Source organism: Tamandua tetradactyla, chromosome 13 (genome assembly GCF_023851605.1).
Source record: "Tamandua tetradactyla isolate mTamTet1 chromosome 13, mTamTet1.pri, whole genome shotgun sequence".
Taxonomy (NCBI): Eukaryota; Metazoa; Chordata; class Mammalia; order Pilosa; family Myrmecophagidae; genus Tamandua; species Tamandua tetradactyla.
In genome coordinates, this window is record NC_135339.1 from 55,784,647 (window position 1) to 55,800,561 (window position 15,915).

General features: G+C 37.3%; 2 protein-coding genes across 2 annotated transcripts in view; one reads left to right on the plus strand and one right to left on the minus strand.

Annotated features, from left to right (window-relative positions):
- Positions 1-5,041, minus strand: part of LOC143654026 (uncharacterized) — a 79,123-nt gene extending 74,082 nt beyond the window's left edge. The window contains exon 1 of the transcript XR_013161643.1: positions 4,853-5,041. The gene's annotated coding sequence lies outside the window, so the exon portion shown is untranslated. The remainder of the gene's footprint in view (positions 1-4,852) is intronic.
- A 2,404-nt stretch (positions 5,042-7,445) lies between these two features.
- The window catches only part of LOC143653404 (cytochrome P450 2C42-like), a 70,350-nt gene continuing 61,880 nt past the window's right edge, over positions 7,446-15,915 (plus strand). Inside the window, 4 exon segments of the mRNA XM_077124457.1 lie at positions 7,446-7,578; positions 9,094-9,126; positions 9,129-9,249; positions 14,733-14,937. Coding sequence (XP_076980572.1) covers positions 7,446-7,578; positions 9,094-9,126; positions 9,129-9,249; positions 14,733-14,937 — 492 coding nt within the window.

Consider the following 15,915-nt stretch of genomic DNA (forward strand, 5'->3'; position numbering starts at 1 on the left):
AGTGCAAGCAGTGAGCTATGAGACCTAGAGATCACTTAAAGTTGAAAGAATGGTTTAAAATAGAACTAAAAATATGCCTTTTTCTTTGAAAATATTCAAGGATCCAGCAAAATTGAAAGAGTAGTGAAATGAATACTCATCAATCCTCAATTTAGATTCAACAAATGTTGGTATTTTACCACATATGCTTCATAATGTATGTGTAAGTTTTGCTGAAATCTTTAAGGGAAATTACGGATAACTGAAACTTTAAATGAAAAATTTTAACACATATTTCTAAAACACAAGGACACACTCCTACATAACCACAGTAGTATCATCATACCAACAATATTAACAATCCTTCCAGAATGTTGCCTACAGCCAGTCATTATTTAAATTTCCATAAATGTCGTCTCAAATGCCTTATGTACTAAAGTTTTTCCTTTTATTATAAACAGAATGCTATCAAGGACCATCATAACAAATAGTCACAGGAAGTGGTATTAAACCTGTTCATTCTATCAAATAGTTTGCTTTTAAGTAAGCATGCTCTCACAAGCCAACCAATTAATAATATCTCCTATCTCTGCAAAGTCCGTCAATCAGGGATAGACTTGCCCCCATTAATACATCTCTGATTGCCAGTCAATCAATGATCCTGAATTTCACACTTCCCAAATAGGATGAGCAGACCACATAAGATGAGCTGAATGACATGCTTGGGGAGGCAGCCTAACCAGCATAGCTCTTCCTTGCACCAATAGTAAGCAGGAAATTCAGCTTTGTCTTTTTTAACTTCAGGTGTTAATTAGGATTCATCATCTGATGCTTGTAATGTATTGTATTATTGATGCTAATTAGGATGGTGCAGGCAGATCATTTCACTGTAAAGTTTATTTTTTTCCTAAAGCAAATAATCTACAGAGTGATACTTTGGCATCTTTGGATACAAATATCCAGTTCACTCTTAGGTCTTCAGTAAATAATTTCAACATCAGTGATGATCCTTTTCCAAATCAATTATTTCAATAGAGTTTGCGAAATGGTATTTTTTGAATTCGGCAATTTATTAGCTGACTTTTCTTGGTCAGCTGTGGCCATTTGTCTAATTTGAAATAATGACAAGATAAAAGCTTATCTCTTTACTTTTGTTTTCATCTCTCCAGCAAAAGAAAGAAAAAAGAGAAAAACTTATACATGCCAAGCCCCTTACCACTCCTGTCATTGATCACTATTAAACAAAAAATAAATAAATGAACAAATGCATAATGGGAGGACAAAGGTTAAAATAAATTGAGTAGATTAAAATACTAGTAAACTTTTTGCTTTTAACTATCAATTTTAAGAATGAGAAGCTGATGAAATAATCACTTCCAATGATGGCATGTGAAGATTTGTTTGTTATCTTTTTTGAATATCATTGTGAACTAGTGATATGTGTGTGTGTGTCTGTGTGTGTCTGTGTGTGTGTGTGTCTGTGTGTGTGTGTGTGTGTGTGTAGTTCAGTATATTTCAATCAATTGCAATCATGCTTTTGATGCCCAGGATGTCCCATGAATCCATATTTATATTTCGAAATCTAATTTAGCTTTGCATAGCTTTCTTTAACTTATTTAGTCCCTATACCTCATTTACCATGAAAATTTTCACTCTTCTATACCTTGTTACTCATCATTGCTAACTTGGTGGGGATAGCTAGGCATGTATTCTCTGTTTTTCTGGTTCATCTTCAATTTTAGGCAGGCAACGTGTCCTTGGATTTGGGGGATGGGACCTTCTTAGTGTTCCTGCCCCTTGCCTATGTGTTCACACTGGGACCTAACTTCAGTCCAACACCACAGGATTCAGTGTATGTTCTCCCTTGTTTAGTTGTACTTCCTTTTCCAATATGAATATGATTGTGGAATCATTAAATTGGTATTTCTTTTACTCTCCAGAATCTTAGAGCAGCTAGAAGTAAAAACCTAAAATTGTGGAGTTGTAACCCATGTCAAACTCTGATATATGTTCTACAGCTAATCTTGGCTTTGTGCTTTGAAATTTATTGCCTTTTTGTATATATGTTATTTGTCACAAAAAGAAAGAAAAAAGGTCGATTGTGCTGATAAAAAAATATTTAGGACTTCTAACGTCCTATATTCTGGAGGAGCTAGAAGGAAAAATCTGAGAGGATTATATGATAGCCCATGGCAAACTCTGTAACTACTTGCTGAAGAGTGCTTTCAACACTATTGCTTTTTTAAAAATTTCTTTGTTTTGTATATATTTTATACTATACAATAAAAAAGTTAAAAAAATTAGAAGGTAAACACCAAAAATGGCAAAGAGGCAGAGTAACTGAATCACTCATTAATTGCTAGTAGGGACGTAAAATGGTACAGCCATTATGCAACACAGTTTGATAGTCTCTTATAAAACTAAGCCTGCAAGTACCAACAACCAAACAATCACATTTATCCCAGAGAGATTAAAACTTATGTTCCTATGAAACTATGTAGAAGTGTTCATAGCAGGGTAATTTGTAATAGCCAAAGTGGGAAAAACCCAGAAGTCCTTCAATGGGTAAATATTTAAAACAAATTGTGATATATCCATACCATGGAATACTACTCAGCAATCAAAAGAAACACACAGTTAATACAGGCAAGAATTTTGATGAATTTCCAGAGACTTATGATGAGTGAAAAAAGTCAACTGCATGAAATTACATACTGTATGACTACATTTATATATTCTTGAAATGATGAAATTATAGTGATGGAAAGAGTAGAACCTAGGGGTTAAGGTTGGGGTGGGTGACAGAGGAAGGGAAGTGAGCGTGGTTAGAAAAGGGCAAGATAAGAATCATTGTGATGGAATTGTAATGTACCTTGACTGTATCAATTTCAGTATCCTGGTTGTGATATTGCACTATATTTTTGCAAGATGTTACCTTTGGGGTGAACTGGGTAGAGGGTTGTGGGATCTCTATTATTTCTTATAACTGCATATATGAATCTATAATTACCTCAAAATAAGCTATTTAATTAAAAAGAAAAAGACAAAAGTTGAATTCATCACAGTTTAAACTAGACATGTAATTAATTTATTAAGAATTTTAGATTACAGGAAAGATTAGGTCCCTAGCTTCATCTGTTACTTGACTAGTATGGATTCCTTCAGAATATTATATGCATGTTAAATACAACATTGGATCTAAATTTGCCACTTTTATTCCCGCTTCTGAAATTCTACATCAGTTTGCCGTGAAGTTATGAAATCTTTTTCACTCAGGAGAGAAGAAATCCCTATGACAATCCAGATGATAGGAGAAGACAAAACCTGAATTATGGTCTCACAATAGATCACTGAGATTCAGAAGGAGATGGGAAGATTGCCAGGCAGGTAAATACTCAGATAAGTTACAGTTATTGTGTATGCAATAGCTGGTACTGAGAAGTATCACCTTTTTGGTAACACATGTGTCCTTTACTGCTATCTATTTTAGCATATTCATATGCCTAGCCACCGCCTACCCACAAATGAGAATCCTGGCAAGGATATCTTGAAAGTGGGTTCTGCACTCTAATATTCTCATATAGTCTACATTAATGAATTTGATGGCTACCAAGAGCAAAGGGCAAGGAAATATGTCTCAAATCAATAGCTCAGTTTCTTTTGAGGGACTTAGATTGAGGATTTCAGACAAAAGAGCACTGTGTCTTAGCCCTTTGCTCTCCCTGGCATTGAACAGGGCATGATTCACCTCCATCTGGGGTAAGATGGACTACCAAGAAATTTCATAGCCCTCCAGAAATCCCATGTTTTTGGATAATCTGTATTGCATAAAGGATTTCAAATTTAAAAGCAAGGTGTCCCCCTTTTAAATGCCATTTAAAGCTTTTCTTCAGATTCAGGGGACAAACATTCCCTTATATGTGAGAGAGTAAGGGACGTTCAACTAGCAGCTCTGTCACTAACTCATGATGTGACTATGTGCAATGGTCTTTGCCTCTCTGAGTTATTATTTCCCTGCTCCTAAAATAAGGAATTAAGGCATTACACTGGGTGACTGCTTGGGTCTATGCAAGCACAATTATTTCTATGCTTTCTTCCTTCTGTGAAGAGTGACAGGGCCAGTCAGATACACTGTAGAAAGGTGGTATAGGCAGAGTGAAGAGGCAATTCTCTGAGTCAAAGGGATTGATCTTCTCCAGTACCAAAATTGTCCTGAAGCTATGTGCACCAGACTTGACAGCTGATAACTGCATTTCTTTGGGATAAACAAGCTCTTTGATCCTGGTTTCTCAAAGATTACAACAGGGCAAACTTTCCAGAACTCCTTTTTATCTATCTATGGTGAAATTATTGACATGGTAATAGTTTACTTTTAAACTAACTGTTCAAAGCCAAAGTGATTCTACAAGATACACAGTAACCACTTATTAAATGGTTATTGAACTAATCGAAGTGAAAAACTTTCCATTGCAGAGTGGAAGAGCCACAGTTACTAAAGCAGGGTTCAAGTCTTCTTTACCTTGTTCTAGGAAGGGATTTGGGCAAATATCTTCAGCTTTGCCTTTAATTTTTCTCATTTGAAAAATGAATAAACAATGCCTTTCTCATGAATTCCTTATGAGATTCAAATGATAACATATTCACAAAAGTGCTTATAAACTGCCCAGAACTCTGCCAACATAAATAATTGTTATTTTTGAATTAAGAAAACCCTCTTTTTTGAAAGTAATTTACAGTTATAGGTACTTTATAAGTAAAATCTAGAGTTGGCTTAAAGATAATTGTTTTTAATTTTTTTTTAATGATGTGATACAAAGAATGGCATTTGGATTTTATTCCTTTTAGATTCTGATCTAATAGAACATATTCTTACCTGTGAAATCTGGACCAGGGAATCTTTCTGAACTGTGTATCTTGGAGGCAGTTAGTTCTCCATCTTCCACCTTAAGCCCACATTCCCGGTGTCTGCTTAGGAACCACACTTTTCTCCTACAGAAGCAATGGAGGGAATCCCTTGTTCCTCAGGACCTCCCTGTTCACTTCCTCTGAGTCTGAGTCTTTCCTCTGCAGGACTAAGCATGGTTCATGTCAGCAATGTAGAAGAAGAGAAAACTTTGAGAGTCCTGCATTTGACATTTTTGCCCATGACTTCTGAGAAAGACACTTCTTTCCCTTCAGACTGCTGTCGTATGGGCAGTTGTTGCTTCTTTTCTCCAACTATGGTTGGCAGATGTGAAGCGTCCACTGTCCTAGATTCAGCTTTCAGTTCTACCAAGCATTCACTGAATGAACTGGGTAGGGAGCATCCTGCCATAATCATGGCCATTTCAAAGCATTCTAAAAAATTCTAAAAATGATCTAATAGGGTGGAAAATAACTGTCACCAAAGAGCCACTAAAATATTTCTTCATCCAGTCGGGTGTTGATTATATGCCTGTTGCACATTCTTGTAGCTATATGACAAAATTAGCCTATTTAGATTGAGAAAGGAGATAAAACAAAATGGAGTTACTATGACTAAGACATATGAAATGGAGTCAAGAGGTCATTCAGGAAGTTACTCTTAGGCACATCTCAGTCAGAAATCATACACTGCCAAGGGACGCAAAACCAAAAGCAACAGTGCTTCAGAGGACATCTAGGCTCCAGAAAACAGCTGCAAGATAAAGAAATCAGCAAATTATCCAACTTCAAAGGCTTCCTGGCCTGCAGGGGCCTTAACAGCCAAGACACCAAAGAAAGCACTAGGCACGGACTAAGACGTGACCTTGATTATAGGAGTTTACTTACAGGAGTAAAAGAAGGGAATGAAGCTGCTCTGGTGGCATTCAGTCCAGAGCTCAAGGTGCAAGTGTTCCGCGATTAGACTGGAACCAACAAGGCCAGTTATAGACAGACAAAGACAGCAGAGGAGTGTCATGGAAAAGACTATAGGTCAGCAGTCAACATGATTCCTACAATGGGAAGTAGGGTATAGAGTAACATATTAGGAGAGAGGGTCTGTTTCTTGCCTACGCTGATCATCTGTGCATCCTTCCTTTGTGAAGAGGTCAGGTTAAACACCCCCTGACCCAGGTCATGCAAGCAGCTGTGCACTTTAGAGTTTCACAACGACTCAGGGAATGGCTCTGTCCCTGGGCTCCCACAAAGGGCATTTGGAAAGCCTCAAGTCTCTACCCATTATAATCTTTAAGAACAATTTATGTAATCTTTTTCCTTAACAACCCTTGCTTGGAAGCTGCAAGATGGGACATAGTTTGGCCTGCTCCCTAAATCTGTGTTCCCCAAATTGTAATTCTAAGACCCACAAATAAACATTTTTCTTGCCTTGCACCTCAGTCTATATTTTCTTGGCTACATAATATTTCAGTAAACATTTAGTTCAATTTATACAAAATCATGTGCTTGCTAGCAACAGAGAAACTTCCAGAAAAAGTGTCCATACTATTTAACTTTGATTATAGTTTTCTTCATGATTATTTTGAACTTTATTTTTGAAAAATATCCAGAATTCACTTTTTGTTTTTTTGGAATGGGCAGGCACTGGGAATCGGACCCCAGTTTCTGGTATGGCAGACAAGAATTCTGCCGCTGAGCCTTCATATTGATTTGCTCCATACTAGTCATAGGGCAGTATACTGAGAAGGTGCTCCTTTTATTTTTTATTTTATTTATTCTTTAAAATATTTTTACTGAAAAATCTTCACACACATACAGTCCATCCATAATATATGATCAGTGGCTCACCATATCATCACATAGTTGGGTATTCATCACCATGATCATTTTTAGAACATTTGCATCACTCCAGAAAAAGAAATAAAAAGGGAAAGGAAAAAACTCATACCTATCATACCCTTTATGCCTCCCTCTTATTGACCACTAGCATTTCAATCTAACCAAATTTTAATTACCCTTTTTCCCTGCTATAATTTATTTATTTTTTTATCCTTAGTTTTCTACTCATCTGTCCATACTCTGTATAAAAGGAGCTTCAGACACAAGATTTTCACAATCACATGGTCACATTATAAAAGCTGTATAGTTATATAATCATCTTCAAGAATCAAAGCTACTGCAATACTTGTCAACAGTTTCAGGTGCTTCCCTCTAGCCACTCTAAAACACCATAAACTAAAAAGGGATATCTATATTATGCAGAAGAATAACCTCTAGGATAACTTCCCAACTCTGAAATCTCTCAGTCACCGAAACTTCATTTTTTTCCTCATTTCTCTTTTCCCCTTTTGGCCAAGAAGGCTTTCTCAATCCCATATTGTCAGGTTGAGGCTCATCCTGGGAGTCCTGTCCCATGCTGCCAAGGAGAATAGTCAATTTAAGATTTGTATGAAAAGAAAAGATTTATATGAAGTTGAGCCCTGATGACTTCACTCATGTGTCTTCTGCCTTGGGAGGGATAACTGGAAGGCTGGGTTTATCTGGTTCTCTCATCTATACACCTGTCAATGGCCAACGCAACATGGTGGTCTCAGGGTGATCAGATTCCTTACATGTGGCTCAGGAATCCCAAAAATAATTATCTGAGAGACAGGAAGAAGAAGATGCCAGTTTCTCATGTTCTTGGCTTCAACCAGCATTGTGAGTCTTGCTTCCTCTTCTATTAGTCACAGTAGTTTCAAAGCACCCAGTTTCAGTTGTAGGGAATGCAACCTCACCTCTCTACAGGAGGTTCTTCCTTGTGACAAGCACATTCAGCTAAGGCCCCAATTTTCCCTAACCAGGGCACGAATTTACCATAAGGTGGGATAGACCTAACTGGACTTGCATTAATTACTATCATCAACAAACTGTCTCCTCAGGCAGAAGTATGAGATGGTGCTCCACTGTGGTTCCCAGAGCCACTAAATATGCCAGTACCTATGGGATGAGCTATGACCCCATATATATCACTGTGCTTGTGCATGTTTAAAAAGGACCTCACTGCTCACATCCCACCTTAGCCCAAATTGTTTAATCGTCAGCAGGGGTGTGAATGGGGGTGAATGAATTCTAGACAGTGATTGTGAGGTAGACGACTTCGGGATTTCTACAGAATTCTGAGTGTTCTTACATTTCTTGCTGCTTCTAGGTGGCTGAGATCAGAATTTCTAGTCTCCCTCCCTCTGCACACCTAATATTTTACCAGTAGCATTCTTGTTCTGTGATTGTTCACTGATACTTCTCACCTCTTTATAATCCAGATTGAGTTGCTCTCCAAAGAAGTTTTCTACAGCAAATTCCAGACAAGGCATGCATCATTTTTAACATGTTTAGACATTAATGGCAAATTAAAGACTCAGTAGTATCGTGTTTTTTTGAAAGATGACATAGAAACTGTCATGGAAATTCTTTTAAATGTAATTGTATCCAAACCAGACATTATACTCTAAACTAAGGTGTACTGTTATGATTTTATATTTTATTATCATTAGTAAATTAAAACATGGCTAGGAATTCATTATCAAAATCAGATCTCAATGACAGCTTCCTGTTTCACAAAAGTCCCTCAAAATAAAAGACCTGCTGAGAGGCAGGACTTCAAAGAAACTGCAGTTATTTTTAATATCTTCATTTGTAGATAACACCAGCAATTTCTTTCATTACAAGGTATTTCAAATACTCTCTCAGTATACATAGTTGCACAGCAAAGCTGTAAAATGGAAATCATAGCAAAAAATAAAATCATTATAAAGTTTTAGGGCATGGTTATTTCAACAGTAACTTAGTATTGTAATCATAGAAGTTTTTTTTTCTATTTTTTAATATTTCAAAACTACTTTAAGTGTGGAATTCTCCCTGTTATCTTTCTGAGTAAAATGCCTGACCAACTATAAACTATTAACAGATGAGGAGGGCTTATTGCCCTTTTATTATCCATGTTATCATTTTCAAATGTTTAAAGAAGGATTTCTATTTTTAAATCAAAACAATTCATCAACAACTTACTTGGCTGTTTCTGTTACAGAAATTTCTCCATGGGTTTTTCATGTCCACTACTAAGATGATACCAGTTGTTTAATTTCATTTAAATACTTATCAAGCTTCCTAAAATGACAACAACAAAAAGATTTAGATGAAAGCTGTGTTCTAACTTTCAGTTTCTGTTGTTTTTAGCATCCCCCTGTAATCCCAGTTTCCTCTTGGCCTGTATTCCTGCAATGTAATCTGCTCTGTCGTTTTTCAAAAGCGTTTTGACTTCTGTGATGAGAAATTAGCAATGTTTATCAAGACTTTTCACGAAAACCTTAAAATTTTAAGCTCCCCTGGATGGTGGCGAGGACAAGATTCTCTATAAATAGGAAATTATAAGTAGTTTTCTAGCTAATCTGTTGTGCATGAGTACCACTCCCCTTTGCCCTATTGCAAAATAGCTAAAGCAATGTTTACCGAATTGCCATTTGTAACCCATTAGTGAGTTTCCAAATCAATTCAGTGGGTTCAAATGAGATTTAAGGGAGGGCCATTGTGGCTCAGCAGGCAGAGATCTCACCTGCTATGCTGGAGAACTGGGTTTAATGCCCGGTGCCTGCCCATGCAAAAAGAAAAAGAAAAGAGAAAGAAATTTAAAACATTAAATAAGGTAGAGGTAGAACAGAAATGAGAATAGAATATCAGAGTTCATCAATTACAGCAAGGTATTATTATGAAACTTGGTTCTGATTTTTTATGTATAGGTATAGAGGGTGGTGATGTAAAATGTATTACTCTGGTGCACTGTCAGAAATGTTAGTAACCTAGGTCAGGGCCAAGATGGCAGCTTAGCATGGTGTGCGTTTTAGTTCATCCCCCAGAACAACTACTAAATAACCAGAAACAGTGCAGAACAGCTCCCAGAGCCACGACAGTGACCAGACACACAGTGTACCCCAGTCTGGACCAGCTGGACTGGCTGGGAGCCCCCCACCCCAGAACCCTGAGTTCTCCAAGCCGCAGCGGCAGGTGCCCAGTGCCCTTCCCCCACAGGCAGCTTCCCAGAGGGAAAGGAAAGACACTCTAACAGTAGCAAGGACTGAGTCCAACCAAATACCAATTGTGGCATTAATTAACAAATTCTGACTACTAAAAATAGGCTCCCAATCAGGCGAACCTGGTCAAGGCGGAGGTCACTTATTGGGCTAACTGAAAAAGAGGAAAGGGGACGAAACATAGGTTTTTTGGGCTGTCTCTATGGAGGCTTGGCTGCCTCTGGATTCAGCGGCAGGTCTACTCAGGCTGCAACTGCCCCAGGCATAGGCAGAAATGGACTGTTTTCAGGGTTGGCTCCCACCTGTGCCTTCCCCAGGGGAGGGGTGAAGCCCAACTCAGGTGGAATCCCTCTCTCAAGGAATTCAGAACCCAGGGCTCAGCAATTTGAAGCCATTAAAACCAGCCTACAACCTCTCCTCCATCTCCACCACGCCCCAGCAGGGAGAGCCTTCCAAACTTAAAGGTGCCACAACATCTTTTGCTGGTGGGACCTGCAGGCAAACAAGCACCACATACTGGGCAGGATAAGAAAAACAGAGCCCAGAGACCTCACAGGAAAGTCTTTTAACCTACTGGGTCTCACCCTCAGGGGAAACTGATGCAGGTGACTCCTTCCCGCAATAGGAGTCCAGTTTAGTCCGGGAAAACCTAGCTGGAGTCTATATTACCTATGTAGACCCTCCTAAGGGTGGGGAGGGAAAAGGCACCATACAAGCAGGGCAAGAAACAAGAAAACAAGAACTGAAAAATTATCCTCTGCTAAACAAAACCTAAGCTAGAGGTCCAGAAAAAGCTGAACTGAAGGTCAAAGAACAGATAGACAACAAACTCATCTAGCAAGAAAACCCTAGGTAAGATAAGAGAAAGTAATCTCCAGAATAAACTAATGAAGGTAATCAAATGTCTAGACACCAGCAAAAAATAACAAATCACAAATCACACCAGGAAAATTGAAGATATGACCCAATCAAAGGAACAAACCAATAGTTCAAATGAGATACAGGAGCTGAAACAGTTAATTCAGAATATACGAACAGACAAGGAAAACCTCATCAAAACCAAATCAATGAATTGAGGGAGGATATGAAGAAGGCAAGGAATGAACAAAAAGAAGAAATGGAAAGTCTGAAAAAACAAATCACACAACTTATGGGAATGAAAGGTACAGTAGAAGAGATGAAAAAAACAATGGAAACCTACAATGATAGATTCAAGAGACAGAGGTTAGAATTAGAAACTATAGGGAAAAGAATGGAAAAATATGAGCAGGGACTCAGGAAATTGAATGATAATATGAAGCACACAAATATACATGTTGTGGGTGTCCCAGAAGGAGAAGAGAAGGGAAAAGGAGGAGAAAAAACTAATGGAAGAAATTATCACTGAAAATTTCCCAACTCTTATGAAAGACCTAAAATTACAGATCCAAGGAGTGCAGCGCACCCCAAAGAGAATAGATCCAAATAGACTTCTCCAAGACACTTACTAGTCAGAATGTCAGAGGTCAAAGAGAAAGAGAGGATCTTGAAAGCAGCAAGAGAAAAGCAATCCATCACATACAAGGGAAACCCAATAAGACTATGTGTAGATTTCTCATCAGAAACCATGGAGGCGAGAAGACAGTGGGATGATATATTTAAATTACTAAAAGAGAAAAACTGCCAACCAAGAATTCTATACCCAGCAAAATTGTCCTTCAAAAATGAGGGAGAAATCAAAACATTTTCAGACAAAAAGTCACAGAGAGAATTTGTGACCAAGAAACCAGCTCTGCAAGAAATACTAAAGGGAGCACTAGAGACTGATATGAAAAGACAGAAGAGAGAGGTGTGGAGAAGAGTATAGAAAGAAGGAAAATTAGATATGACATATAAAATACAAAAGGCAAAATGGTAGAGGAAAGTACTACCCAAACAGTAATAACACTAAATGTTAATGGACTGAACTCCCCAATCAAAAGACATAGACTGGCAGAATGGATTAAAAAACAGGATCCTTCTATATGCTGTCTACAAGAAACACATCTTAGACCCAAAGATAAACATAGGTTGAAAGTGAAAGGTTGGGAAAAGATATTTCATGCAAATAACAACCAGAAAAGAGCAGGAGTAGCTATACTAATATCCAACAAATTAGACTTCAAATGTAAAACATTTAAAAGAGACAAAGAAGGATACTATGTACTAATAAAAGGAACAATACAACAAGAAGACATAACAATCATAAATATTTATGCACAGAACCAGAATGCCCCAAAATACATGAGACAAACACTGCAAACACTGAAAAGGGAAATAGACACATCTACCATAATAGTTGGAGACTTCAATTCCCCACTCTCATCAATGGACAGAACATCTAGACAGAGGATCAATAAAGAAACAGAGAATTTGAATATTACAATAAATGAGCTAGACTTAACAGACATTTATAGGACATTACACCCTACAACAGCAGGATACACCTTTTTCTCAAGTGCTCATGGATCATTCTCAAAGATAGACCATATGCTGGGTCACAAATCAAGCCTCAACAAATTTAAAAAGATTGAAATCATACACAACACTTTCTCAGATCATAAAGGAATGAAGTTGGAAATCAATAATAGGCAGAGCACCAGAAAATTCACAAATATGTCGAGGTTCAATAACACGCTCTTAAACAACCAGTGGGTCAAGGAAGAAATTACAAGAGAAATCAGTAAATATCTCTAGGTGAATGAAAATGAAAACACAATGTATCAAAACTTATGGGAGGCAGCAAAGTCAGTGCTAAGGGGGAAATTTATTGCCCTAAATACCTATATCAAAAAAGAAGAAAGGGCAAAAATTCAGGAATTAACTGTCCATTTGGAAGAACTGGAGAAAGAACAGCAAACTAACCCCAAAGCAAGCAAAAGGAAAGAAATAACAAAATTAGAGCAGAAATAAATGAAATTGAGAACATGGAAACAATTGAGAAAATCAATAAAGCCAGAAGTTGGTTCTATGAAAAAATCAATAAGATTGATGGGCCCTTAGCAAGACTGACAAAAAGAAGAAGAGAGAGGATGCAAGTAAATAAGATCAGAAATGGAAGAGGAGACATAACCACTGACCCCACAGAAATAAAGGAGGTAATAACAGGATACTATGAACAACTTTATGCCAATAAATACAACAATGTAGATGAAATGGACAGCTTCCTAGAAAGGCATGAACAACCAACTCTCACTCAAGAAGAAATAGATGACCTCAACAAACCAATCACAAGTAAAGAAATTGAATCAGTCCTTAAAAAGCTTCCCAAAAAGAAAAGTCCAGGACCAGAAGGCTTCACATGTGAATTCTACCAAACATTCCAGAAAGAATTAGTACCAACCCTGCTCAAACTCTTCAAAAAAATTGAAGTGGAGGGAAAGCTACCTAATTCATTCTATGAAGCCAATATCATCCTCATACCAAAACCAGGCAAATATATTTCAAAAAAAGAAAACTACAGACCAATCTCTCTAATGAATATAGATGCAAAAATCCTCAACAAAATTCTAGCAAATTGAATCCAGCAACACATTAAAAGAATTATACATCATGACCAAGTAAGATTCATCCCAGGTATGCAAGAATGGTTCAACATAAGAAAATCAATTGATGTAATACACCATATCAACAAATCAAAGCAGAAAAATCACATGGTCATCTCAATTGATGCAGAGAAGGCAGTTGACAAGATTCAACAGCCTTTCCTGTTGAAAACACTTCAAAGGCTTGGAATACAAGGGAACTTCCTTAAAATGATAGAGGGAATATATGAAAAACCCACAGCTAATATCATCCTCAATGGGGAAAAATTGAAAACTTTCCCCCTAAGATCAGGAACAAGACAAAGATGTCCACTATCACCACTGTTATTCAACATTGTGTTGGAAGTTCTAGCCAGAGAAATTAGACAAGAAAAAGAAATACAAGGCATCAAAATTGGAAAGGAAGAAGTAAAACTATCACTGTTTGCAGAAATGTTAGTAATCTAGGTTGTACAATCTTTAACAACTAAAGTCTGCACAGAACATAAGGTCATGATGTGCCCCACTGGGGAAGGAGTAGATCGTTTTGTCTACCCTTTCATTTTCTGGAACAGGAAACTGTGAACCAGAAGTATGAAACATATTTTCCAGACTCGCATGAATAATACTTAGCAGTTAGACATCTTGACTCTCCATCTAATTTGTTTCAAGCTACAGCCTGAATAAATTGCTTCAGTGTTTACCGAAAGCATCTAGTCATTAATATATTGTCTAAAGCCTAGGCAGTGAACTCTAGGAACAGCATAGCCCAGAAGTGCCCATTCTTGAGGGTTAAAATGTCTAAATGAAAATAAGCTGAGTGATTTGGGTTGTTGCTTCATTAGAAAAAAAGGGGAAGGATGCACTAATGATTTTGTAAGGTGACTCCCTGGAGAAATACAATGTTAGGTAAATTAGGATGCAGACTAGGTTTGAGCCCTGATATCACTAGTCTGGTGTCTTACAATTGCTGAATAACCTTTCTGAGCCTCAGTGCTTTCGTTTGGAAAGAGGTGACAACAGTGGTATGTTCCTTAGTTATGCAGAGAATCATGGTTAGGGAAAAAATTAAATGGTGTGAAGTTGCTTTGTAACCTGTCCATACTGTGCTTATGGCCATTTTCTCAGCGTCTTCTTCAAATTACAATTATGTTATAGAGCAGGAAACATGTTCTGGTCATCTTTATCTACCTAGCATCTAGCAAGGAGTTTGAAATACAAAATGGGCCTGTCAGTATTTCCTAAGTGAATTAATGAATGATTCTTTCTTCTTTCAGTTCTGCAATGCTTTCCCTTTTCTCATGCATCTCCCAGGAAGTCATAAAGTGTTATTTAAAAACTTAGCTATGCCAAAAAAAATTGTTTTGGAGAAAATAAAAGAGCACCAAAAATCCCTGGACATCAATAACCCTTGGGACTTTATTGACTGCTTCCTGATTAAAATGGAATAGGTACAGTGAACCCTGATTTCCTAATTCATGTTTGTGGGGGATGTGCCTCAGTTAACTTTGCCCTTCCAAATGAAATTGCATATTAAAACAAATGCTCCTTCCTAAAGATGTATTAACTGCTCTTAAAACCAGTTGCTTGTGCAAATCATACTGGGTATCTTGAGAGATTTCTAAATACTCACTGAAAAGGATTTAGAAGATTTTATACATACTACGTTAAAACTGGCTCTTTATTCAGGGGCAGACCAAAAAGACACACACACGTAAACACACACATACATTCAGGAATAATGATAAGCAACATATAATTGCACATAGTGGAAGATGTAACAAATGAAGGGATATAGGAAGGGGTGGTGATGGTAGCATATTATGTGAACATAATTAACAGCCTGAATTATATATGTGAATATTGTTAAAAGGGGACGTTTTAGGTTGTTTATATGTTACTAAAATAAACATTAAGAAAAGGACATAAGACTGTACAACCTGAACCATCCTGTAAATGATGGACTGTAGTTAATAGTCCAATTGTTAAAATGTTCTTTTGTGAATTGTAACAAATGCACCGCACTAATGCAAGGTGTTAATAGGGTGTTATGCGAGAACTCTGTATTTTAGTCATGACCTTTTCTGAAAACCTACAAATTCTCTAATAAAAAAAAATCCAAAAAGTTATACCTTCAGAAATCCTCTAGAAAACTCCACAAATGAGCTCAGTTTTGAAGAAAATCAACTCAGATTAGCACAGAGGACAAAATAGGTCCAGGAATGGTAAGTGCAGTGACCCAAGTGTGTTGAATCTTCAAAGACATTATGTACCTTGATTGCAATTGAGGAACTGTGGTGGGTAAAATGACTAATAAGATTGGGAAAAGTGATGCAGTTTGGGGAGGATTCTGGAAGCTTGAATGAAAAATTTAGGTCTGATAAAATAGACAAGAGATGCTAGAATTAAAAGTAACAGTGATGACCTGA